At 46.8% G+C, this 24,253-nt stretch overlaps 1 protein-coding gene across 3 annotated transcripts in view; it reads left to right on the forward strand.

Moving 5' to 3' along the window:
• The window catches only part of TAF2 (TATA-box binding protein associated factor 2), a 175,949-nt gene that overhangs the window by 57,766 nt on the left and 93,930 nt on the right, over positions 1 to 24,253 (forward strand). For all 3 annotated transcript variants that reach the window (XM_077271130.1, XM_077271131.1, XM_077271129.1), the window contains exons 13-18: positions 1,790 to 1,904; positions 2,869 to 2,978; positions 6,318 to 6,383; positions 11,230 to 11,482; positions 18,776 to 18,916; positions 20,353 to 20,463. In XM_077271130.1, coding sequence (XP_077127245.1) covers positions 1,790 to 1,904; positions 2,869 to 2,978; positions 6,318 to 6,383; positions 11,230 to 11,482; positions 18,776 to 18,916; positions 20,353 to 20,463 — 796 coding nt within the window. The remainder of the gene's footprint in view (positions 1 to 1,789; positions 1,905 to 2,868; positions 2,979 to 6,317; positions 6,384 to 11,229; positions 11,483 to 18,775; positions 18,917 to 20,352; positions 20,464 to 24,253) is intronic.

Consider the following 24,253-nt stretch of genomic DNA (forward strand, 5'->3'; position numbering starts at 1 on the left):
CTTTATTACCGATGTGTGAAGGTGAAGTGATCGGGTCCTGGGGATGTGGTAGGAAATAAGTACTGTAGATATAACAGCACTATGTATAATAGTTTGTGCCCCCTCCACTTTGCACCTACAGAATCTTTCATATCATCCCATTCCACATCTATACTCATTAATATGGAGCTGGTTCCCTCTCTGCAGCTATAACAGCTCCACTCTTTTTGGTAATATCTGTGGGAATTTTTGACCCTTAAAAAATAAGAGCATTTGTGAGGTCAGACCCTGGTGTTAGAGGTTAGACGGGCTCACAATCTCTTTTTCTAGTTCATCCCAAAGATATTTGATGGGATTGTGATCTGGGGTCTGTTCGACCGGGCATGTCCTTCCACCAAACTCCCCCTCCATGTCTGTATGGACCTTGTGCACTAAGAAGCAATATGGGAAACAGAGAATGATCTTCCCGAAACTGTTCCCACAAAGCTGGAAGCCACTATTGTCCAAAATGTCTTGTGCTAAATCACTAAAATTTCTCTTCTTTGGAAGTAAGAGACCGACCCCTGAAAAAACAAACCCATAGTGTTCTCCCTCCTCCACCAAACTACAGCGGGTACAATGCAGTCAGGCGGGTAACGTCCTGGTATTCGCCAAACCCAGACTCGTCTATCAGATACCAGAAATAGGAGTGTCATCCATCACTGCACAGAACGTCCAGTGGTGGCGGCTTAACACCACTCCATCCGATGCCTGCATTGTGCTTGGTGATGTAAGGCTGCATGCAGCTGTTCGGCCATGAAACTCCTGGCAGTGGAACGGCTGTGCTGCTGCAGTTTCTTCCACTTCTCAATAATATCACTCTCAGGTCATGGTGGAATATTGAAGAAGGAAAAAAAGACATGGACGGACTTGGTACAGCGGTGGCTCCTGTTACAGGACCGCGCTGGTGTCAGTGAGCTCTGCACCACTAGCTGTTCTGGCATGGGGAGGCTAAGAGGCCGGCCATTGCTCCCCAGGGCCGAGGGGGCCGGCCGATGCTCCCCAGGGCCGAGGGGGCCGGCCGTTGCTCCCTAGGGCCGAGGGGGCCAGCCGCGTTGCTCCCCAGGGCCGAGGGGGCCGCCGGCCTTTATTCACTGGGAGGAATGGTGCTGAATGAGAAATGTGAATTCAATTTTTTAGGGCTCTTGGGGTGAGTTGAACCTGTGATCGCTCACACTATATACTATAGCACTATAATAGCACAGTATTGCAGTATATAGAATATCTGACAGTCTGCTATGGAGCCCAGCACAAGGCTGTGCTTCACAGGCGATCTAAGATGGTAGCCTTCGTCTCATTGTGTCATTTAAATGGTTAGTTGGCAGAGATCGGAGCTAGCTCCAGTCACTGCTCTTAGAGACAGATGCCGGCTGTTGTAAAGAGTTGTAAAGAGTTAAAAAAGTGCATGTTTTCACTATAACACACAAGATCACGTGCTATTACAGTGGATTGGATCTACGGATGATTATGGAACCTAAATTCGGTTGTAAAATAGGGTGAATTAGGGCGGCATTAGGGACAGTTTGGGGTATTTTTTTTTAAATTAATGGTGTTAAGTAAAATCCCCCGTCTGCGGTTGACCGCATTTTTCTGAAATAAAAACATCAGCTCCTGACATGTGACAGGTACTTAGTAAAAGGTAATTTTTGTTGACACATGCCCTTTAAATATCAATTAATGGCCACATATTCATGATGATATCGGGGGGGGGGGGGGGGGGATTCAGTCACCCCATCTTGCCGTGGAGCCACTCCTTAACGTTGTCTTCCAGAGACCAGAGCGGCGTGGTGAAGTTTTACGGCAGCTTCGCTTTTAACAGAAAACGCAATGTGTTAGAATTGGAGATAAAGCAGGAGTGCACGGTTCTGGGCACACAGAAATACGTGGTAAGATGCTTCGCTCCTTTGTTGTCTGACTCGCTCTTGTAATTTTGGTGTTAAACATGACGTAGTTTACTTTAGGGCTCATACTCACCTGTGAGAAAAAAAAACAATGTTAGTCAATAGGTGACATCTCTATTGCGAGTTTTTTCTCAGCCGAAATCGGCCTGAGAATAAAATCTCAGCACGCTGCGTATCTCGGACGAGACTTACCGATGTAAGTCAGTGGGTTCAAGAAAAACAAATCGCACAGCACTCGCACCATGCGAGTGCTGTCCGATTTTTACGCACCGGTGTCCTTTGAAAAGCCGGTAATTCATGTCCGGCGCAGAGTGAAATCACACGGACAGGTTAGAATAGAAAAGATAGAATAGATATATACACATCATAGGTGCCAATGAGTTCTCATGGCAGTCAGACAGGTCTGTCCTGAAGGCCTCTTGTCTGCCGTGTCACCACTTCTATGAAGTGAAGCCAGAGATCGTCAGTTTTACAATACGATATAATACTAGTGTTACAGCGTATTGTGTTCAGTGAAGTGGTCACAGGTTTAAGTCCTTTAAGGAGACTAATAAAAATGTAATAAGAAAAACATTAAAAAATATATTTTTTAAATGGTTAATTCGCCCAATTTTTTTTCCGGAGCAGAAATAGAAAAATAATAATAATAAAAAAAATAACATATTTGGATTTGCAATATACAAAGTTGTCCAAACTAAGAAAATATCATAATTCTCCCATACTGTGAACGCCAAAACAGAAAAAAATAATGTAAATACTAGAATTGGTGTTTGCCGTCTCATACTCTCATGTCGATGAGAAATTAAATCTTCATCTTAAAACGGTAAGGATGGAGCAAACTAAATGAATAATGTTTGCGTTTCCAGGGAATTAATCACTTCTGTCTTCTACTTTTGCCCCGTGTTTTGTTTTGCAGCTTATTACATCTTTTTTTCCTTTCCCACCATAGGGTCCCCTTAAAGTGACGGTGCAAGAACTCGACGGATCTTTTAACCACACGTTGCAAATCGAAGAAAACAGCTTGAAGCACGACATCCCCTGTCACTCAAAGAGCAGAAGGTGATTTGCTGACATTTCCTCCTCTGACTTCCCATTAATGTTAGTTTTCTGTTTCTAGAGCGGCGTCGGCCGGAGCTTGAACCACGGTGGCATCTTTCCTCGCTGTTGATACAGTCCTAAGTGTCCTAATAACACACGTGTTTCCTCTCCAGATCACATCAGGCAGGGGGTCCGGTTTCTTAACATCCTTCCAATCTTTTCTAAACAGATGGCGGCTTGTGTAAATCGCTGATCATAGCCGGAGTGCGGAGAATACGCAGAGGCTTACTTGCCCTCCTTGTATCTTAAGCCTCAGGAGACTGGGGATGATTCTCAGTTCATCGTGTGACCGCACATTTTTTTTATTACTTTTTTCTTTTGCAGAACAGAGATTTTGGCTGTAAATTAAATGGTAATTTCCCACCACAAATGCAATTTTGTCTATGGCACTGCTGCCAGAAATGGCCACATGAGGCCCTCTGCAGTCCCAAACACAATGGATGGAGCTTGCTCACCTCCACTCCATCCAGGATGGGCAGCACAGACCCTTCTCAAAGGTTCAAAACCCCCAATCACACAATAGCTGGGGTTCCCAGTGCTCGGACCTCCAGTAATCAAAAAGTTACCCCTATTCCAATACTTGCCAACTTCTTCTCATACTCCTCGCTTGGCCTCCATAAAATAATGAAGCTTATATTCCCGTCCCGCGCCGGCGTCATTCCTGCGGTGTCAGTACTTGCGGTCTCGGGGCTCCCATGCGGTTGTTGTGACGTGTGATTCCTGGCTCCAGTCAGCGCTGGCGTTACTGTCCTCGCCTCCTGTCGAATCGAGCAGGAAGAGGAAGTCCGAGATCAGCTGCAGCCCGGACTTCCTCCTCGTGTTCAATTTGTCCAAAGGCGGAGACAGTGACGCCAGCGTTTATTGGGCTCCAGTGTGATGTATCCTAGCAAACCTCATGGGAGCCCCGGGAGAGAGAGTGCCGACATCGGGAACGGCAGGTGAGTATAGGCTTTATTGTTTTATGGAGGTCAAACATTTTGATCAAGAAGGGGTTATCCTAGTAGTGGAGAACCCCTTTAATTACCGTAGTTGTGGAAATCTTTTATCTTTGGATTTATTGTATTAAATTATCCCCTTACCCTTAAGGACTGACCCATTTTAGTCCTTTAGCACAAAGCATTTTTTTGTTTTTAATTATTTTTTTTCCAGATTAAACTTTTTTTTTTTTTTTTTTTTTTTTACTGGGAAGATTGAGTTTCTGGTGAGGGTGTTTTCACATTTTTTTTTTAAACATTTAAATCGATCATGTCATCAGAAAATAAGTTATTGCTTTAAATTAGGTTCTTGTGTTTTATTTTTTTTACTATTTGCAAATTCCCTACCCCCATAGCATAGTATTTATTATAAGAAAAAAAATTGCAATTTTTACACTGGCCACTGGACTTTTTATACTTTCGTATTCTGTTGTTTAAAGAAATCTACATGTACATTAGCACCAAAAAACTGACTCTGACCCCATCTTTTGTATTGAAGCATCTAATGAGCATGTGCAAAAGTTGTTGGGGTGGAGGAGGTGAGCTGTGACATCACCTATTGTGAATGGTGGATCCTGTGTTATCTACTGTATATAGAGGTTATCAGTCATTGTACAGGAGGAGGAGGAGTTGAGCTGTGATATCACCTATTGTGACTGGTGGATCCTGTGTTATCTGCTGTATACAGAGGTGTTATCAGTCATTGTACAGGAGGAGGAGGTGAGCTGTGACATCTCCTATTTTGAATGGTGGATCCTGTGTTTTCTACTGTATATAGAGATGTTATCAGTCATTGTACAGGAGGAGGTGAGCTGTGACATCACCTATTGTGAATGGTGGATCCTGTATTATCTACTGTATATAGAGGTGTTATCAGTCATTGTACAGGAGGAGGTGAGCTGTGACATCACCTATTGTGAATGGTGGATCCTGTATTATCTACTGTATATAGAGGTGTTATCAGTCATTGTACAGGAGGAGGAGGTGAGCTGTGATATCACGTATTGTGAATGGTGGATCCTGTGTTATCTACTGTATATAGAGGTGTTATCAGTCATTGTACAGGAGGAGGAGGTGAGCTGTGACATCATCTATTGTGAATGGTGGATCCTGTGTTATCTACTGTATATAGAGGTGTTATCAGTCATTGTACAGGACGAGGAGGTGAGCTGTGACATCATCTATTGTGAATGGTGGATCCTGTGTTATCTGCTGTATACAGAGGTGTTATCAGTCATTGTACAGGAGGAGGAGGTGAGCTGTGACATCACCTATTGTGAATGGTGGATCCTGTGTTTTCTACTGTATATAGAGATGTTATCAGTCATTGTACAGGAGGAGGTGAGCTGTGACATCACCTATTGTGAATGGTGGATCCTGTATTATCTACTGTATATAGAGGTGTTATCAGTCATTGTACAGGAGGAGGTGAGCTGTGACATCACCTATTGTGAATGGTGGATCCTGTATTATCTACTGTATATAGAGGTGTTATCAGTCATTGTACAGGAGGAGGTGAGCTGTGACATCACCTATTGTGAATGGTGGATCCTGTGTTATCTACTGTATATAGAGGTGTTATCAGTCATTGTACAGGAGGAGGTGAGCTGTGACATCATCTATTGTGAATGGTGGATCCTGTGTTATCTACTGTATATAGAGGTGTTATCAGTCATTGTACAGGAGGGGGAGGTGAGCTGTGACATCACATATTGTGAATGGTGGATCCTGTGTTATCTACTGTATATAGAGGTGTTATCAGTCATTGTACAGGAGGAGGTGAGCTGTGACATCACCTATTGTGAATGGTGGATCCTGTGTTTTCTGCTATGTATAGAGGTGTTATCAGTCATTGTAATCTTACCTCTGATAATAAGGAACCTGCTGTTAACTTTTCCTGAATGGACTTTATATGCAAGTTAAAAGTAGTCCAAATTTACCAGTGCGAAAATTGAAAAATTTCTAATTTTGTAAGAGGAAATAACTTCTGTGTTGTATATTTATGTACGTTTAGATGCAAAATTAATACCCCACAAACATCTGTAAAACTCTGACATGTTTCAGGCTGCAGTAAGTACAAGTTGGGATCTGATAGAGGGAAGAATAACGCAGGATCTGACTCATTTTTTGTCTGTAAACATAGGGACACGAAGCGCTGCTGGAGGGCTGTGGCCACAATATGCTAGGACCTTTCGTGGAGTCTCTTTTGCATAATGTTTTTTGTTTTTTCTAATTTAATATGAATTTGAGAAAAAAAACAAAAGTTAAAAAACTGGAATTTATGATGAAAAGAAAGCAAAAAATGTTTTTCTTCATTTTTGAGCAGAAATAAAAAGAAGAAAATTCCACTGATGAACGGGGAAGAGGTGGACATGGACCTTTCTGCAATGGAGTAAGTACATGTAAATCTGCTGTGAGAGCCAACATGTACTGTAAAGGTACCTTCACACGAAGTGACGCTGCAGCGACAGCGACAACGATGCCGATCGCTGCAGCGTCGCTGTTTGGTCGCTGGAGAGCTGTCACACAGACCGCTCTCCAGCGACCAACGATCCCGAGGTCCCCGGGTAACCAGGGTAAACATCGGGTTGCTAAGCGCAGGGCCGCGCTTAGTAACCCGATGTTTACCCTGGTTACCAGCGTAAAATGTAAAAAAAACAAACAGCACATACTCACATTCACGTCCCTCGCCGTCCGCTTCCTGTACTGACTGAGCGCCGGCCCTAACAGCAGAGCGGTGACGTCACCGCTGTGCTTTCACTTTCACTTTGCAGCGCTCAGTCAGTGTGGGAAGCGGACGCCGGGGGACGCAAGTAAGTATGTACTGTTTGTTTTTTTTACATTTTACGCTGGTAACCAGGGTAAACATCGGGTTACTAAGCGCGGCCCTGCGCTTAGTAACCCGATGTTTACCCTGGTTACCAGTGTAAAATTTCGCTGGTATCGTTGCTTTTGCTGTCAAACACAACGATACACGGCGATCGGACGACCAAATAAAGTTCTGAACTTTATTCAGCGACCAGCGACATCACAGCAGGATCCTGATCGCTGCTGCCTGTCAAACTAAACGATATCGCTAGCCAGGACGCTGCAACGTCACGGATCGCTAGCGATATCGTTACAAAGTCGTTTCGTGTGAAGGTACCTTAAGTGGGTGAATGTTTTACTTCTTTAATCTGCAGTACTACCATAGGGAAAGGGAAGAATTACATGGAGTCCATTTAAATATGCAAATTGCCTCTTCTGAGAAAAAGAGGACTTAAACTCTACAGCGCCACCTATTGGAAGTAGCGATCCTACAAGTCACAATCAACCCTTTAACGAGTCGTGCAATATGACTTAGGATAAACGAGGGCCAACAGCCCGAAACACCGTGTCTGCGAATTGAGATACTGATTTGGCTTTTATCCTAAGTCATATTGCACGACTCGTTAAAGGGTTGATTGTGACTTGTAGGATCGCTACTTCCAATAGGTGGCGCTGTAGAGTTTGTCCTCTTTTTCTCAGAAGAGGCAATTTGCATATTTAAATTCCCAGAGGAGCATTGTACGGCAAATAAGCCTCCTTACCTTGACAAGCCAGAGATGGTATGTCACTCTCCATAAGGAGAAACGATACCCCTTAGACCCCATGGAGCCCATTGACATCAGTGGTCTATGGGTTAATTTTCCAGGGATACATCTATTCATGCACTGGTTTACCTTGTTCTTGTTGGAAAGTGCATATTGTAGATTCAGACTGAAGGCAGCAAATCCACATAGGAACACATAGGCTAAGTTCACACTAGACGTTTTTGCTGCATTTTTTATGCAAATTTTCAGCTGCGTTTTACAGTACCAATAAAGCCTATGAGCTTTCAGAAATCTCATGCACACACATTGGGTTTTATTGTCGTCAGTATTTTGTACTTTGCATGTTTTTTTCTGAGCATACAGCATGTCACTTCTTTCAGTGTGTTTTTCACCCATTGAAACCAGTAGGTGATGGGGGGAAAAAAAGGCTGACAAAATGAATAAAGCAAGTACAGCAGTTTATGAAGCCCATTTATTTTTGTGATTTGTTTTTCCAGGTTTACCATCTTGTCTTGGTAACCTGAGGTCGCAGTTGGGATTAGTACTGTTGAATAAAAATAGTGATGTGAAAAAAAGTAAACATTGGCCGACACAGGTGTGAAATTGAACAATGCCTGTGGCTGACCGAGGTGTGCGGGTGGGTGCACAATGCCTGAGCAACTCAATGGCAGACCAAAGTGTGAAAGTTAAAGTGTCCTACAAATGTAATGCACTGCCAGGGTCTTAGGGTACCGTCTCACAAAACGATTTACCAACGATCACGACCAGCAATACGACCTGGCCGTGATCGTTGGTAAGTCGTTGTGTGGTCGCTGGAGAGCTGTCACACAGACCGCTCTCCAGCGACCAACGATGCCGAGGTCCCCGGGTAACCAGGGTAAACATCGGGTTACTAAGTGCAGGGCCGTGCTTAGTAACCCGATGTTTACCCTGGTTACCAGTGAATGTTAAAAAAACAAACAGTACATACTCACCTTCGCGTCCCCCGGCGTCCGCTTCCCTGCACTGACTGAGTGCCGGCCCTAACAGCAGAGCGGTGACGTCACCGCTGTGCTCTGCTTTCACTTTACGGCCGGCGCTCAGTCAGTGCAGGAAGCGGACAGCAAGGGACCTGACTGACACCGGAATGTGAGTATGTACTGTTTGTTTTTTTTTACATTTACAATGGTAACCAGGGTAAACATCGGGTTACTAAGCGCGGCCCTGCGCTTAGTAACCCAATGTTTACCCTGGTTACAAGCGAACGCATCGTTGGATCGGTGTCACACACACCGATCCAACGATGACAGCGGGAGATCCAGCGACGAAAGAAAGTTCCAAACGATCTGCTACGATGTACGATTCTCAGCAGGGTCCCTGATCGCTGCTGCGTGTCAGACACAGCGATATCGTATGGATATCGCTGGAACGTCACGGATCGTGCCGTCGTAGCGACAAAAGTGCCACTGTGAGACGGTACCCTTAGGTAAATTATTCCAGACCACTTCACCTTCCCCGCTGTTACATTTGTATGTGTATTTTTTCATGAACCTGTCTTGTATTGGTGACCTGTGTTCATGATTCTGTGATGGAAGCAAAGCTGAACTTTGGGATCCTGAAAAAAGCACCAAAACCCGCACTAAAACCATGCATTTTGGACGCTCCTTCTTTTATGCCAAGAGTGCTGGTTTTGCTGCAGAAAAAAAACACCTAGTGTGAACTTAAGGAAACATTAAATAATAAAACGCATGTCAAGCAAACCAGAACATCTGTTAATTGTTAAATTCCTCAAAATACCACCCCTTTTACTCTGATGACCGCTTTACATCCCATTGGCATGCTCTTACGCAGCTTTATTAGATAGTCTCCTGGAGTGGCTTCCAACAGTCCTGTAGGTGCTGAGCACTTGTTGGCTGCTTTACCTTAACTTTGCATCCAACTCATCCCAAACATCTATATTGGGTTGAGGTCAGGTAATTGTGGAGGCCATGTCATCTGACACATGCTCCATAGCTTTTCTTTTTGTTTACACCACTCATAAATAGCCTGGTGGTGCGTTTGGGTTATTGGCCTGATGCAACTCAAATGGTGGTCCCCCTAATTGCAAACCAGATAGGATTACATGTCAAATTACATGGGGTTCTCCTATAAAATCTCACCAGCAATGGCTAGGCAGAGAGCTGCTAGCTGATATTAATAGCCTAGGATGGGGCCATGGATATTGTCCCTCTCCCAGACTAAAAACATCAGCTCTCAGCAGGCCCAGAAAAGGCGCATTTAAAAGATGCGCTAAATCTGATGCATAGCCTCACTCTTCCCACTTGTCCTGTAGTGGCGGCGAGTGGGGTTCAATTTGCGGGGTTGATGTCACCTTTGTATTGTCTGGTGACATCAATCTCACAGGTTAGTAATGGAGAGACGTCTGTAGGACACCTGTACATTAGTAGCCCCATAGTGATACTGTATAAAAACACAGGCACACAGAACGCCTAATTCACTGACGCCAACGTCTCTTGCAACAAAAATAAAATAATAAGCCAAATATTCCTCACCTGTCCACAGAGAAGATAATCCATAATGTCCCATAACGACCTGGATAACTATGAGAGCAGTCACTGATGTGACTTCTCTCAGACAGCTGGCAATACGCAATCAGGAGCGTCATCGTTCCCACAGTGTATGGAACTGAGCTGCTGTGAGGAAGCTCTCACGCAGCAGTGCTGTAAGTGAGAGCACCGGAGCTGATCAGCTGATGAACTCCGGTGAACTCTCTCACGGCAGCTTAGTGATACATTGCGGGAGCGATTACCTCCTTTCTGTGTATCGCCAGCGGCCAGGGAGAGCGGTCACATCTTCTGACTCTGAAATTTATGGTGAGGACGCCGGAGAAATTTTCTTCTGATGACTCTTCCATGAAGGCCATATTTGTACAGGTGTCTTTGAACAGTAGAACAATGTTCCACAACTCCAGAGTCTGATAAATCTTTCTGAAGGTCTTTTGCAGTTAAGCTGGGGTTCTGATTTGCGTTGATGGCAATCTTATGTGCTCTTGCTACTGACATTTTACTTGGTCTTCCTGACCTTATGTTGACCTCCACTGTTTCTGCTAACTGCCATTTCTTAATTTCATTTTAAAATGAGGAAAAGGTTACCTTGAAAACGCTTTGCTATCTTCTTATAGCCTTCTCCTGCTCTGTTGCCTCCACCATTTTAATTTCCAGAGTGCTAGGCAGCTGCTTAGAAAAACCTATGGCTGCTGTTTTTGGCAGAAGGTTAGAGGAGGCTGGGTTTTTTCAAAGCTGGGAAATTTCCATCACCTGGCCTTTGCTACCGATGACAGTGACCAAGCCATAACCCTTACAGGCTAATTAAGGTCTGAAACCTTGGACAAAGTTATCTGAGCACACAAATCTCCAAGGGTGCCCAAACTTTTGCATTGGCCCATTTTCCTTTTTGTAATGTTTAAAATGTAAAAGATGAAAATAAAGTATATTTTTGCCTAAAATAGAAAGGAAATGTGTCATCTGTAACTTTTAGCCCTTTTAGAGATCTTTTCATCTTCAGCTTGCGTAACAGTTCACAATAACAGTAATTTTGACCAGGGGTGCCCAAACTTTTACATGCTGGCAAATGTCCACAAATTATATATTTAAAAAAAATATATATATATATTTTTTCTTGCTGTAGTGCAGACTCGCCATTACTGTGGATACGGATTGATCCGGACATGTCGTTGCTGAGGAAGGTGGAGTTTGAACAGGCCGATTTTATGTGGCAGTATCAGCTCCGCTACGAGAGGGATGTGGTGGCCCAAGAAGAGTCCATTCTAGCGCTGGAAACCTTCCCCACCCCGGCCTCTCGTCTCGCTCTGACTGACATCCTGGAGCAAGAGCAGTGCTTCTACCGAGTCCGGATGATGGCGTGCTTCTGCCTGGCCAAGGTGAGATTCGGCAAAACCTCTCATGCACCGGCTGCTAGATATACTTAATGTACAACAATGGGAGCTAAGGGGATGGGAAAATGTTCATATGTGTAGATTACTGCAGCCATCACCATACGCATATCTGCCTTTGTGTCTACTATTTACCACCATGTCCACAGCATAGTTGATAAATGTACGATCGCTGGGGGTCACTTGGTCCCTAATCCTGAGAACATGGGTCCCAAGTAGCCTAATTGTAGCCACTGATTGACTGCAGGGGTCACAATATCACGGGAGCCCCAGCGTCGACGTCGCAGGAATGGGAGGTGAGTGTATTTTATGTTTATTTTTATAAGGGGGATCCATTGATTTAAAAGGGGCTTGTCAAGGTAGGGGACACCCTCTTTTAAATTGGAAACAGAAGGTGGAGGTTGGGTCCCGGCCTCCTCTGCCCGAAGCGTGAGGCACAAAAGTTATTACCATGGTATGGACACCCCAACTGTTACGTAAGCGACACAATTCTCCGCTGTGGATTCCATGGAATTATCTCAATTTTTAGACAATTCATGTGGAATCAGCATCCACCTCATATCAAAAACTCAGCAGAGGAGACCTTACGATGAGTGTTTGGTGGTACAGAGTTTTTGGGTGTATTTTTTGGCAGCATCCTTGTGGCTGGGAGGAGGGTTGCGTACCAACGCTTGGCATGTCTAGTCTCTGTGAAGCTTGGGAATAACGCCATTTTGAGCCCCCACTATTCCCCCGATTTATAGAGTGGCGGAAAGTGAAGGAACTTCAGGTGTCTAAAAGAGGGTTACAGCAGGAGCTGACATACCATTGGCGCTAGCTGTGCAGCCATGCAGGGGTCCTAGAGGTAACGGGGCCACTGTCCCCTCTGAAGGAGCAAGTGGCTTCTGCCAGAGACACATAACTGGAAAGGGCCCATTTACTGTTATTGCACAGAGGCCGCCTTTTGTCTGGGTGCTCCCCTGGGTTACAGCACGTGCTTTTCTCTGGTATGCCCAATGGCTTCCTATAACCTTATACCACTTAGTGAGCTTTGATCAATGCAGGAAAAACGGAATAAGAAGAGTGTCACAAATCCTGACCCGCGACGTAGTTAACCCCTTAGTGACCTGAGAATGAAGCCTGAGAATCTCTGCCCGGCTTGGGAGAGAGGTTGGAGGGCAGAACAGGCAAGTAGTTAGCAACTTCCTGCCAGTAAGTTATTAGCCCCAGCAAACAAAAAAAAAATAAAGTTCCATATAGCCCCTTTAAAATGACAAAACTCAATTTTTTTGTTACCCTATCCCCGATCACTTAGCCACGAAACACACATTAAACTTAGCGCCTAGTCATATAGGTGACTTAACCCCTTAACGACTTACTTTCTCCTACGTATCATTGGGGGACACAGGACGAATGGGTGTTATGCTGCTGCCACTAGGAGGACACTAAGTTAAACACAGACAAAAGATTAACTCCTCCCCTGCAGTATACACCCACGGGCTGGACAATCCAGACCCAGTTCTTACTTAGTGTCTCAGGAGGCACTTGGGTCCTCTGGACCCCACCAATTTTTGGATTTAACGGAGAGAAGGGAGCGACAGGCAAATTTTCAGCTCTGATCTCTCCCGCACCAACAACGGGCAAGTACATGGAGCGTTCCTCCTGTATCCTTTCCCGCGACGATGGATGCCAGCCCTGGCTCACTTTTCAGTGTGGCGACGGTTCCTTAGCGTTCCGATCTCCCTCCCTCCCTCTCAGGCGACCACGGGGACTAATCATCCACCTAAGTTTCCTGGAGCCAGGGCACAGCCGGACAGACTGACATGGCGTCCGTGCAGCCGCCCACTGCATCACCACTGAATATAGCGGATGACGCACGGCGGCAGAGGCTCTCCACCCTCTCCCTACCAAGGTGAAGGTGGATGGAGCATCGGTTCCATCGCACAGGGTAAGTGCGGGGACCGACGAGCTGACAGGAGGTGGCCCCCTTTCTCTCTTACTAATGCGGCTCTGCAGCCGCGGGGCAGCGTTGTACTTCTGAGGGGGCACGGCGGGCATTCCGGCGCTTCGTTGGTGCACTGGCAACCCGGCCCGGGCCGGACTCCAGCGCCCGCCTACATGCACGCCAACGCCCGCCCATGACACGCCCCCTCCCTGGGCGCTTCTCGTTCCCGAGAAGCGCCCTTCTCACATCTCGGCGGCCATCTTGGACCGGGAAGTACGCTGGTGGCTCTGCAGCTCCGCAGCGCACAGGACTTCAGGATCTACCTGCCAGACCACCGCAGACACTTTGGTGAGACGCACGCATTAGGATTGTCTCCCCCCCTGCCAGTACGCTCACTTAAATCACAAACATGTCACAGTCTAGGCAAAAACGGATTGGAAAGACCCACTCTGTTATTTTTGCTGTGTGCACCTCCTGCAAGGTATCTCTGCCCCGAGGTCACACTGCTCCGCTGTGCACCGCCTGCGAAATGTCTGCGGCACAGGATACTCCGGCCTCTGTCCCGGAATGTAGCGAGCCTAGTACCCCCGCATGGGCGTCCTCCCTTGCTCGATCTGTGGCATCCTTGGAAAGGACGATACAGTCCCTCCGTGAGCCGTCCCTTACCCAGGGCACTTCCACGGATGATGTAACGCGGTCTAAGAACCCCTCTCGGCCTAGAGGTCGTACCGCTTCCAGAAGCCCTCACTCATCTAAAAGGTCCAGGGTAATATCTCCGGTCCGTGATCAGCCCTCCGGCTCAGAGAGCGATGTCTCTCGCCACTCATCCCCGACTCATAGCAGGGAATCCTTCCTGGACGACGCATCCAACGCGTCCTGTTCCCCAGAGTATCATCACGATCAAGAGACCCTAGATTCTCTCATAGACTCTGTAAGTCAGACCCTACAGTTAGAGGAGGAAACCCCGTCCAAGGCGGTTCATCCCGTGTCATTCGGGCGAACCACAAAGGCTCATAAATTTTTTCCTACGCACCCTCAATTCAAGGACATTGTCGATCTCCATAGAGTCCGTCCGGATAAACGTTTCTCAGGTCAGAAGGCTATGCAATTGAAGTATCCGTTTGCTCAGGACCTAGCTAAGGAGTGGTCTCAGTCACCCTCCGTGGACCCGCCAGTGTCGCGGCTAGCCACCAAGGCGGTTCTATCTTCCTCCGAGGGTGCGTCCATCAAGCATCCCACTGATAGACAAATTGAACAGATGGCTCGTTCGGCCTTTGAAGCCTCCTCGGCTTCTCTCTTTCCTTCTTTTGCCGTCACGTGGGTTGCAAAAGCCATGACCCATTGGGCTGAGTCTTTAACCTCTACAGCACTAAGTGCCGACTTACCCCCCGAAATTTCACACCTGACCACTCAGATTGCCAGAGCGGGGGACTTCGTAGTTTCCGCATCCTTAGACGCGGCCAACTGTGCCTCACAGGCAGCGGCCAATGCGGTCACGATCCGCAGATCCCTTTGGCTCAGGGACTGGAAGGCGGACTCGGGCTCCAAAAAATCCCTCACGTCTCTTCCATACCAGGGCGAACGCCTTTTTGGGGACAAACTAGACAAAATAATCGCAGACTCTACAGGAGGAAAGAGCAAATTCCTTCCCCAGCAACGAACTTTTCGGCCCTTTCGCAACCAACAGGGCCGAGGCCGATATTTCCGTTTTAACTCCAATTGGTCCAATCCCTCCTCCGCGCCACCCGGCGTCGGGAGAGGTCAGCGCAAGGACAGAGTCTCCCAGCCGTCTTACAAACCTTCTCCCTCCTGGAGAGGCAGACCCAGACAACAGGGATCCCGAGGGCCCAGACCTAACAGGTCTCCACCTCAATGACTTTTGGCAAATGCCGAGGGACACCGACAGAGTTGGCGGCCGCCTACTTTTTTTTCGGGACGCGTGGCTCTCGGTAGTTCCCGACCGATGGGTCCGCGACCTAGTGTCCTTCGGTTACAAGATAGAGTTTGTCTCTCTTCCCCCACCTCGTTTCTTCCAGTCCCCTCCTCCCAGAGCAAGGGTCCGTCAGTATTTCCAGGCCATAAAGTCGCTATGGGAAGACGGGGTCATCATCCCGGTACCTCAGAACGAGAGGTACCAAGGTTTCTATTCCAATCTTTTCATTGTACCAAAGAAGGACGGATCAGTACGTCCAATATTAGACCTCAAGCTTCTCAACAAGTACGTTCGCGTACGTCAATTCCGCATGGAGTCTCTCCGCTCGGTAATTGCCTCTCTGGAAGAGGGCGAGTTCCTTGCATCTCTAGATGTTCAAGACGCTTACCTGCACATTCCCATCCTACCGTCTCATCAGCGCTTCCTCCGCTTCGCGGTCCAGGGGCACCATTTTCAGTTTGTCGCCCTACCCTTCGGGCTGGCCACCGCTCCTCGGGTGTTTACCAAGGTCATGGCAGCTGCCGTGGCCATTCTCCATGCTCGAGGCATAGTGGTGTTGCCCTACTTGGACGACATCCTCATAAAGGGCTCCTCTTTTCGATCCTGCTCAGAAGCAGTAGACGTCACCATAAATACCTTTTTGCGCCTGGGTTGGAAAATCAACTTCAAAAAATCTTCCCTAGTCCCGGCTCAATCCATATCCTACCTGGGAATGATCCTAGACTCCTCTCAAGGTCTAGTACTACTACCTCCGGAAAAGGTTTCCACTCTACAGAGAGAAGTCCGAAAGCTTATCCAACCTCGCCCTCACTCCCTACGCTTCTCCATGAGGGTACTCGGCAGGATGGTGGCGGCGATGGAGGCAGTGCCTTTTGCTGTTTTTCACCTCCGTCCCCTACAGCACGCCCTTCTAGCAGTATGGGACAGGAATCCCGCCTCGCTCGACCGCCGTCTCCTGCTCTCTCGCCCAATCAGGCAGTCTCTCAGGTGGTGGACCAAGAGGTCCTCCCTGACTCGGGGGAAGTCTTTCCTTCCGGTGCACTGGCTGGTTGTCACAACGGACGCCAGTCTCTTCGGCTGGGGTGCAGTGTTCCAACGCCACTCGACTCAGGGTCGCTGGTCCCTGCAGGAATCCCAGCTGCCCATCAACATCTTAGAGATTCGGGCAATCAGACTGGCTCTCCGCCAGTTTCATCCGTTCCTTTCCGGCCGCGCGGTCAGAGTCCAGTCCGACAACGCCACTGCGGTAGCCTATATCAACCGCCAAGGGGGCACTCGCAGCAAAGCGGCCATGGCCGAGGTAACGCTCATTCTCCGCTGGGCCGAGACCAACCACTCCATACTCTCAGCAGTTTACATCCCAGGCGTGGAAAACTGGGAAGCGGACTTTCTCAGTCGCCACAGTCTCGATCCCGGAGAGTGGTCTCTCCATCCCGCAGTCTTTCACCAGATATGTTCTCGATGGGGGACTCCGGACGTGGATCTAATGGCATCTCGCCTCAATTGCCAGGTTCCCGTTTTCGTGGCCAGGTCTCACGACCCCTCAGCCCTCGGAGCCGACGCTCTCGTCCTCTCATGGCAGGGTTTCAGACTCCCATACATCTTTCCTCCAATTCCCCTTCTGGCGAAGGTGATCAGGAAGATCAAGGCAGAACGGATTCCAGTAATTCTCATCGCTCCGGACTGGCCACGCAGGACATGGTACGCCGAGATGGTACAATTGGTCTCAGACGTACCTTGGAGGCTGCCGAGCCGCGCAGACCTCCTGTCTCAAGGGCCCATTTACCACCCGAACTCAGAGGTCCTGTGTTTAACGGCGTGGCCGTTGAGTCCTGGGTACTGAGGCAGAAGGGGCTGCCCCAGACGGTTATATCTACCATGCTCCGCGCACGCAAGCCTTCTTCCATGCGCATCTACCACCGCGCCTGGAAGGCATACTTCGCCTGGTGCAGGGATCGGAGACGTTCTCCCCTCCGTTTTTCTATTCCTCACATTTTGGAATTCCTTCAATCAGGCGTAGACTTGGGCCTTGCCCTCAGCTCTCTTAAGGGCCAAATTTCTGCTCTCTCGGTTCTTTTCCAGAGAAGGATTGCAAACAGACTGCAAGTCAAAACCTTCATCCAGGGAGTTTCTCATATGGTTCCGCCTTACAAAATGCCCTTGGAACCATGGGACCTGAATCTGGTCCTCTGTGCTCTTCAAGAGCCCCCCTTTGAGCCCTTGCATGAGGTGCCCTTGCTGTTCTTGTCGTGGAAGGTCGCCTTCCTCGTGGCTGTCACGTCTATTAGACGTGTCTCTGAGCTGGCGGCTCTGTCGTGCCAACCACCTTTCCTCGTTTTCCACCAGGACAAGGTAGTTCTGCGGACATGTCCGACTTTTCTTCCGAAGGTCGTTTCCTCTTTCCATCTTAATGAAGAAATTGTCCTTCCCTCACTTTGCCCTGCTCCTTCCCACCGCACGGAAAGGGCTCTCCACACTCTGGACTTAGTGAGGGGTCTCAAACGTTACGTCTCCAGAACGGCGTCTCTCCGTAGGTCAGACGCCTTGTTCGTTCTTCCGGAGGGGCCACGGAAGGGTCTGCCCGCTTCCAAGGCCTCCATTGCCAAGTGGATTCGTTCCGCCATCCAAGAGTCCTACCGTGTCAAGGGTCACGCCGCACCTCCGGGGATCAAGGCTCATTCTACCCGGTCAGTCGGCGCGTCCTGGGCCATCCGGCACCAGGCATCGGCTACTCAGGTCTGCAAGGCTGCTACATGGTCCAGCTTGCATACATTCACGAAGCACTACCATGTGCACTCTCAGGCTTCGGCAGACGCGTCCGTCGGTAGGCGAATCCTACAAGCGGCAGTGTCTCATCTGTAGCTCGTAGGCATGCACAGCATTTATAACTTCTTGTTACCCTCCCAGGGACTGCTTTGGGACGTCCCATTCGTCCTGTGTCCCCCAATGATACGTAGGAGAAAAGGAGATTTTTGTGTACTCACCGTAAAATCTTTTTCTCCGAGTCAATCATTGGGGGACACAGCACCCTCCCTGTTAGCCTAGTTGGCTCGGTTATTCTCTTCAGTCCGTGTTTTGACTATAACATGTTTACTGTTTTTAACTGGTTTACTCCTACTGCTTTGTTACCGAACTGGCTCTGGATTGTCCAGCCCGTGGGTGTATACTGCAGGGGAGGAGTTAATCTTTTGTGTGTGTTTAACTTAGTGTCCTCCTAGTGGCAGCAGCATAACACCCATTCGTCCTGTGTCCCCCAATGATTGACTCGGAGAAAAAGATTTTACGGTGAGTACACAAAAATCTCCTTTTTATAAGTTATCAGCATCGCTGTCGCCTGTGAACCTCTGTGGAATATGATGGCGCCATATAAGAGAGTACAATAAATATTCTACAGCTAAATGTTTTATTTCTTGACTCAATCCAGATTGCTAACTCGATGGTGAGCACGTGGACCGGACCCCCAGCCATGAAGTCCTTATTTACCCGCATGTTTTGTTGTAAGAGCTGCCCGAACATCGTAAAGACCAACAACTTTATGAATTTCCAGAGCTATTTTCTTCAAAAGGTGACTGAGGCAGCACTTATTTTTTTCTTTTTCTATGGTACATAATACAGAAAGTGTCAGATCATTAGTCAGTGCCGCGCTCCATCTTCACCAGCTCCGCACACTGCACCTAGCTCCTGTGAGTAGTACGACATTTCAATGTCCTTAATGTTCTCATTCACTGCAAGCAAGCAGAGATCTTGGAAAGGAAACACAAAGGTGCAGATTTATCTAGTTAAAGGAGTGAGAATTCTGGGGCAATTATCACCAAACAACCTGTCTTTTATGACTTGCTCCATATTTGTGTGTTAGAAACTTTTTGCTCCTCATCTACGAGGGGGTATGGTTTAGTGGGAAAGGGCAAGACCTAAAACACAACATTGAGCGCCACAAAAGGCACAAGAATTGTGGTGCAAGTTTTTGCCACAGTTCAAATAACCAACAAGCTGTGGAAACTAATTTATCAACCATTTTTTTAAAAAAGAAGGGTTAATCCAGGAACCGTCACTTTATTCTGTGTGTTATTTCAACCCAAATCCCCATAAATAGCCCTGTCGGATGTCTTCTGGGTGCCGCATGCATAAAGAACGTATAGTATATCAGCAAAAGTAACAAGAAAAACAGCACTCACCCGATCCTTCATTCAAGATGTGGTTTTAATCCATAAAATTGGTCCCGTAGAAGCTCCAGCAAGGCGTGAAACGGCCAGAGTCCGACAGGTCTTATGGTTTATGAAAATACTCCCCTGACTCCTGCACCTCGGCAAATATCAGTGTAACCAATTTTATCAATTAAAACCACATGTTGAAAGAAGGATCGGGTGAGTGCTGTATTTTCTTGTTACTATTGCCGATATAATTCATCAAGCAACATAAATCACTAAATCTGGCGCAGTTTATGACTGTATAAACTATGTTTGGCCTTATTACATTACCTTCCTGCTGCTGAATCCTCTCCCCCGGTGCCCTGTCTGCGGCTGAAAGCTCCTGCCCAGTGTCCTGTCTGCGGCTGAAACGTCTCCCCTGGTGAACTGTCTGCGGCTGAAACCTCTCCCCTGGTGCCCTGTCTCTGAGGCAGAAGCCTCCTCTCCTCGGTGCCCTCTCTCTGCGGCAGAAGCCTCTACTCCCCGGTGCCCTGTCTCTGCAGCAGAAGCCTCTGCTTTTTTTTGGCAGCCTCATAGAGAATGAATGGAGTCGCGGTTGGGCATGTGCATTGGTGCCCCATTCTGGGACAACCATTGAACTGCCTGTCAGTGGAGGTCCCTGCGGTCGGACCCCGCCAATCTCTAGTTGTTGTCACCTCTCCTGTTTATAGGTGATGGCTCCCCTTCCTCAACCTCTCGATTTACTCATGACCCTATATTTAACCCGCAGACACCTCGTAACTATTGTTCTCTTTCTAACCTGCCATAAGCTTTTTTTTTTTTTTTTTGAGCTTTTATTCCTTCTGTTTTGCAGACCATGCCAGTTGCTATGGCTCTACTGAGGGATATCCACAACTTATGTCCCAAAGAAGTCCTCTCATTTATCCTAGACCTCATTAAATACAACGACAACAGGAAAAACAAGGTAAGGATGTCTGCAAGAAGACTGCAGTTGTTTAATCCATTCCAACAGATTAATTTTTACCGTTAAAACCTATAACTTTATTACATTCGCTAAAAACGTTTCCACTGCACATGTGACGAAAAAACAAATTGCTGTGTTTTATTAAAAAGAGAGGGTTACCTATCAGTTGAAATAAAAGAGGGAAAGGATATCCCTGTTAATCCCCTAAAACGGCTCCCCTTCCTATCCGCCGAGGTTGTCACCCTTTCAGTGCGAAACGGCGCCCTGCTCACCGATGACTGGCCCTAATAAATATCAATGAATTATTACATATCCATATCATGATAACCGAACACCAGGAACTAGGGCGACGATGGTCGGATCAACCCTATTTGTTGATATCAATTAGACACGGACGTCATAAATAATAATCTGACCAACCCTATTCCCTGGTGTACAGTTATCATGATATGGATATGTAATAATTTTTCTCCTTCGCCTCATTGGGGGACACAGGACCATGGGTTATGCTGCTGTCACTGGGAGGCTGACACTAAGCTGAGACAAAAAAAGGTTAGCTCCTCCCCTGCAGTATACACCCTCGTACTGGCTTCCAGACACCCAGTTCAAGCTTAGTGTCCGTAGGAGGCACACTGATTTTTATTTTCTCGGATTTTTTCTTTTTAATCCATTCCGGACGAAGGGGGCGACGGATTCTTTAGTGGTCCGATCTCCCCCGAACCAACAACAGGCGAGCACGGGAGTTTCACCTCTCCGTATCCTCTCCTGCGACGTGGGAGCCACTGCCTGAGCTGACCATTTTTGGGCGACGGTTTTTTCCCTAAAAGGGACGCCGATCTCCCCATGTTGTACAGAGGAGCACTGGTGTTTTACCTCCAGTATCCTCCTCTGCAGCCAGGCCTTTTTATTGCCGGACATTTGCCCTGTCCACCAGGTTTTACCCTCGGCTGTACAGTGGCCCCCTATTCCCGTGGCGTCCGTGCAGACCACACTGCATCACCAATGCTCTGTGTGACTCAGGTGGTGGACGGTTCCTCTCCACTCCCCTCTGGGGCTGGTGGATGGAGGCTTCCCATCCCCTGCACCGTCCCAGCCATCCTTAGGCTCCTCTCACCTCCTCGGGTAAGTGTCTCGTGGGGGATGGGGGGGGTCGCCGGCGGTCCGGAGGGCTCCTTCTTAAGCAGGGCACATTAGGGGCTGTAGCGCCGTAACATCATGATATGGATATGTAATAATTTATTGGTATTTATTAGGGCCATCTAGGGAAATTAACCCCTTAATGACCGCCTATACGTCTTTTTACTGACCTAAGCTATAAGAGTCTAGCATCCCCATACAGGTGACAATCTCGCAGTTGTCGGCTGTACACTATAGCTGACAACTTGCTGCATCAGCCACGATCAGTGTTGTCACCGTCCATATCTGTTTAACCCCTTAGAATGATGCTGCTGTCAATAGTGGCTGCATCATATAAATGGTTAACAGAGGGTGGCTTCTCCCTCTTTAACCCCATCGGCACCCTGAGATCATGATTGTGTAGTCCTGATGTTTGCCATGGCAATTCATGGCCAAATAGCGGCCTTAGAGTCTGCCGGCTGTTGTAACCTGTTCAGAAGTTAGAGGCATTTAGGTGGTAAAAATACACATTTTTCATTTGTCGTGCCACTTTGTATTAATTCCTGAAAAGCACCTGAAGGGTTAGTAAACTACCCAACAGCAGTTTTCAGTATGTCAGGGGGTGCTGTTTTTAAAATGGTATCACTTTTGGGGGGTTTCCCAATATATGGGATTCAACCAAAAACAATTGTGATGGGTGTGATTAAGCTCAAAACCAAAAAGAAAAGCAACCCTTAAATTGTAACTTTTAATACAAGAGAATTAAAAAATTCCTTATTTCTTAACAAATGCAAATCGCACCTCCCAAAGGTTTAGATTAAGGGAATATTGCCAGGGAAAAATGGACAGTGTAATGATACAGTCCTCACGCTGCCCCTGTAAATGCCCTAATAAGCTGATGGCCTGCCTGACGGCGGAGGTTGGCACCCTAATATTCGATGTGCCGCCCCCACTCAACGTCGGCTGTCCCTTGGAATCCCTGCAGGGCCCTATTTCTAAACCCGTACCAATATTACCCAACATTCACACAAATGAAACCAAGTATCTATGATCTCGCTAATGGTCTCTAGACGCTCTTATGACATATGATGATGTAACTATATAAACCCTTCCAAGATGAGAATGATTATCTTCACCTCTAAAGCAGAGCCAAATGTTCAGTAAAGTGCATAAATGCTTTAATGTAAACAGTAGAGCTCCACTCCTATACTTGCACTACCCCTTACAGTGATCAAGGGCTTTTAACATGTGATAATGTAAGTATATAAACCCTTTAAAAAATAAAGATGGTTGTCTTCACCTTTGAACCATGGCCAGATATCTGTTCCATTAAGTGTATCAGTAACTCCCTTATTATATAATAAACAATACATAAAGCACCCTTGAAAATGTACCAAAAGCAATAACCAAAAACCAAAATTACTTATTATATCCTAGACAATACATTAAGTTCCCTACACAGGGTTCAAAGTTTGAAAATTGGCAATTTTAAAAAATGTTTCTCAAATTTCTGATATTTTTTTTTATAAATAAACACAAAACATATCGACCTAAATTTACAATTATCATAAAGTATAATGTGTCACGAAAAAATAAATCTCAAAATCACTGGGATTTGTTGAAGCGTTCCAGAGTTATTACCACATAAAGTGACACTGGTCAGATTTAAAAAAAAAAAAAGTCACTAAGGGGTTAAGGGTCAGTCATCGGGTAGTGGGGGCCCTTCTTAGCTTTGATTAGTGTGCCAACCTCGGCGGATAGGTAGGGAAGACGTTTTAGGGGATTAACTGGGATATTCTTTCCCTCTTATTTCAACTTTTAGGTAACCGGCGCTTTTTTTTTTTTTTTTACAAAATCCACTAATCCACGTGCAGTGGAAACAGTTTTAACAAATTTAATAAAGATAAATGACCGGGACCAGTTGAAGCGTAGACACACAAAGGCCATCGTCCTCCTCAGTCTCTCCCCGCATGCCTCCGCAACTTGCAATCCATCATTAATGTCCTGTAACTGCTGATGGAATAAAGGACCTTCTTCAGGAGCGTAGTGGTGAGTGCCGCATGCTTCTAATGCTATGGAACGGTTTGTACCGTATATACTCGAGTAGAAGCCGACCCCCCTAATTTTGCCACAAAAAACTGGGAAAACTTAATGACTCGAATATAAGCCTAGGGTGGAAAATGCAGCAGCTAATGGTAAATTTAAAAAATAAAAATAGATACCAGTAAAGTAAAATTAATTGAGACATCAGTAGTTTAAGTGTTTTTGAATATCCATATTGAATCAGGAGCCCCATATAATGCTCCATACAGTTCATGATGGGCCCCATAAGATGCTCCATTCAAAATACGCCCCATATAATGCTCCATACAGTGTATGATGGGCTCCATAAGATGCTCCATATTAAAATATGCCCCATATAATGCTGCACAAATGTTGATTATGGCCCCATAAGATGCTCCAGAGATATTTGCCCCATATAATTCTGCACATGGCCCCATACAGATATTTGCCCCATATAACGCTGCACATGGCCCCATAAGATGCTCCATACAGATATTTGCCCCATATAATGCTGCACATGGCTCCATACAGATATTTGCCCCATATAATGCTGCACATGGCTCCATACTGATATTTGCCCCATATAAACGCTGCACATGGCCCCATAAGA

This window comes from Ranitomeya variabilis, chromosome 6, assembly GCF_051348905.1.
Source record: "Ranitomeya variabilis isolate aRanVar5 chromosome 6, aRanVar5.hap1, whole genome shotgun sequence".
NCBI classification, from domain to species: Eukaryota; Metazoa; Chordata; class Amphibia; order Anura; family Dendrobatidae; genus Ranitomeya; species Ranitomeya variabilis.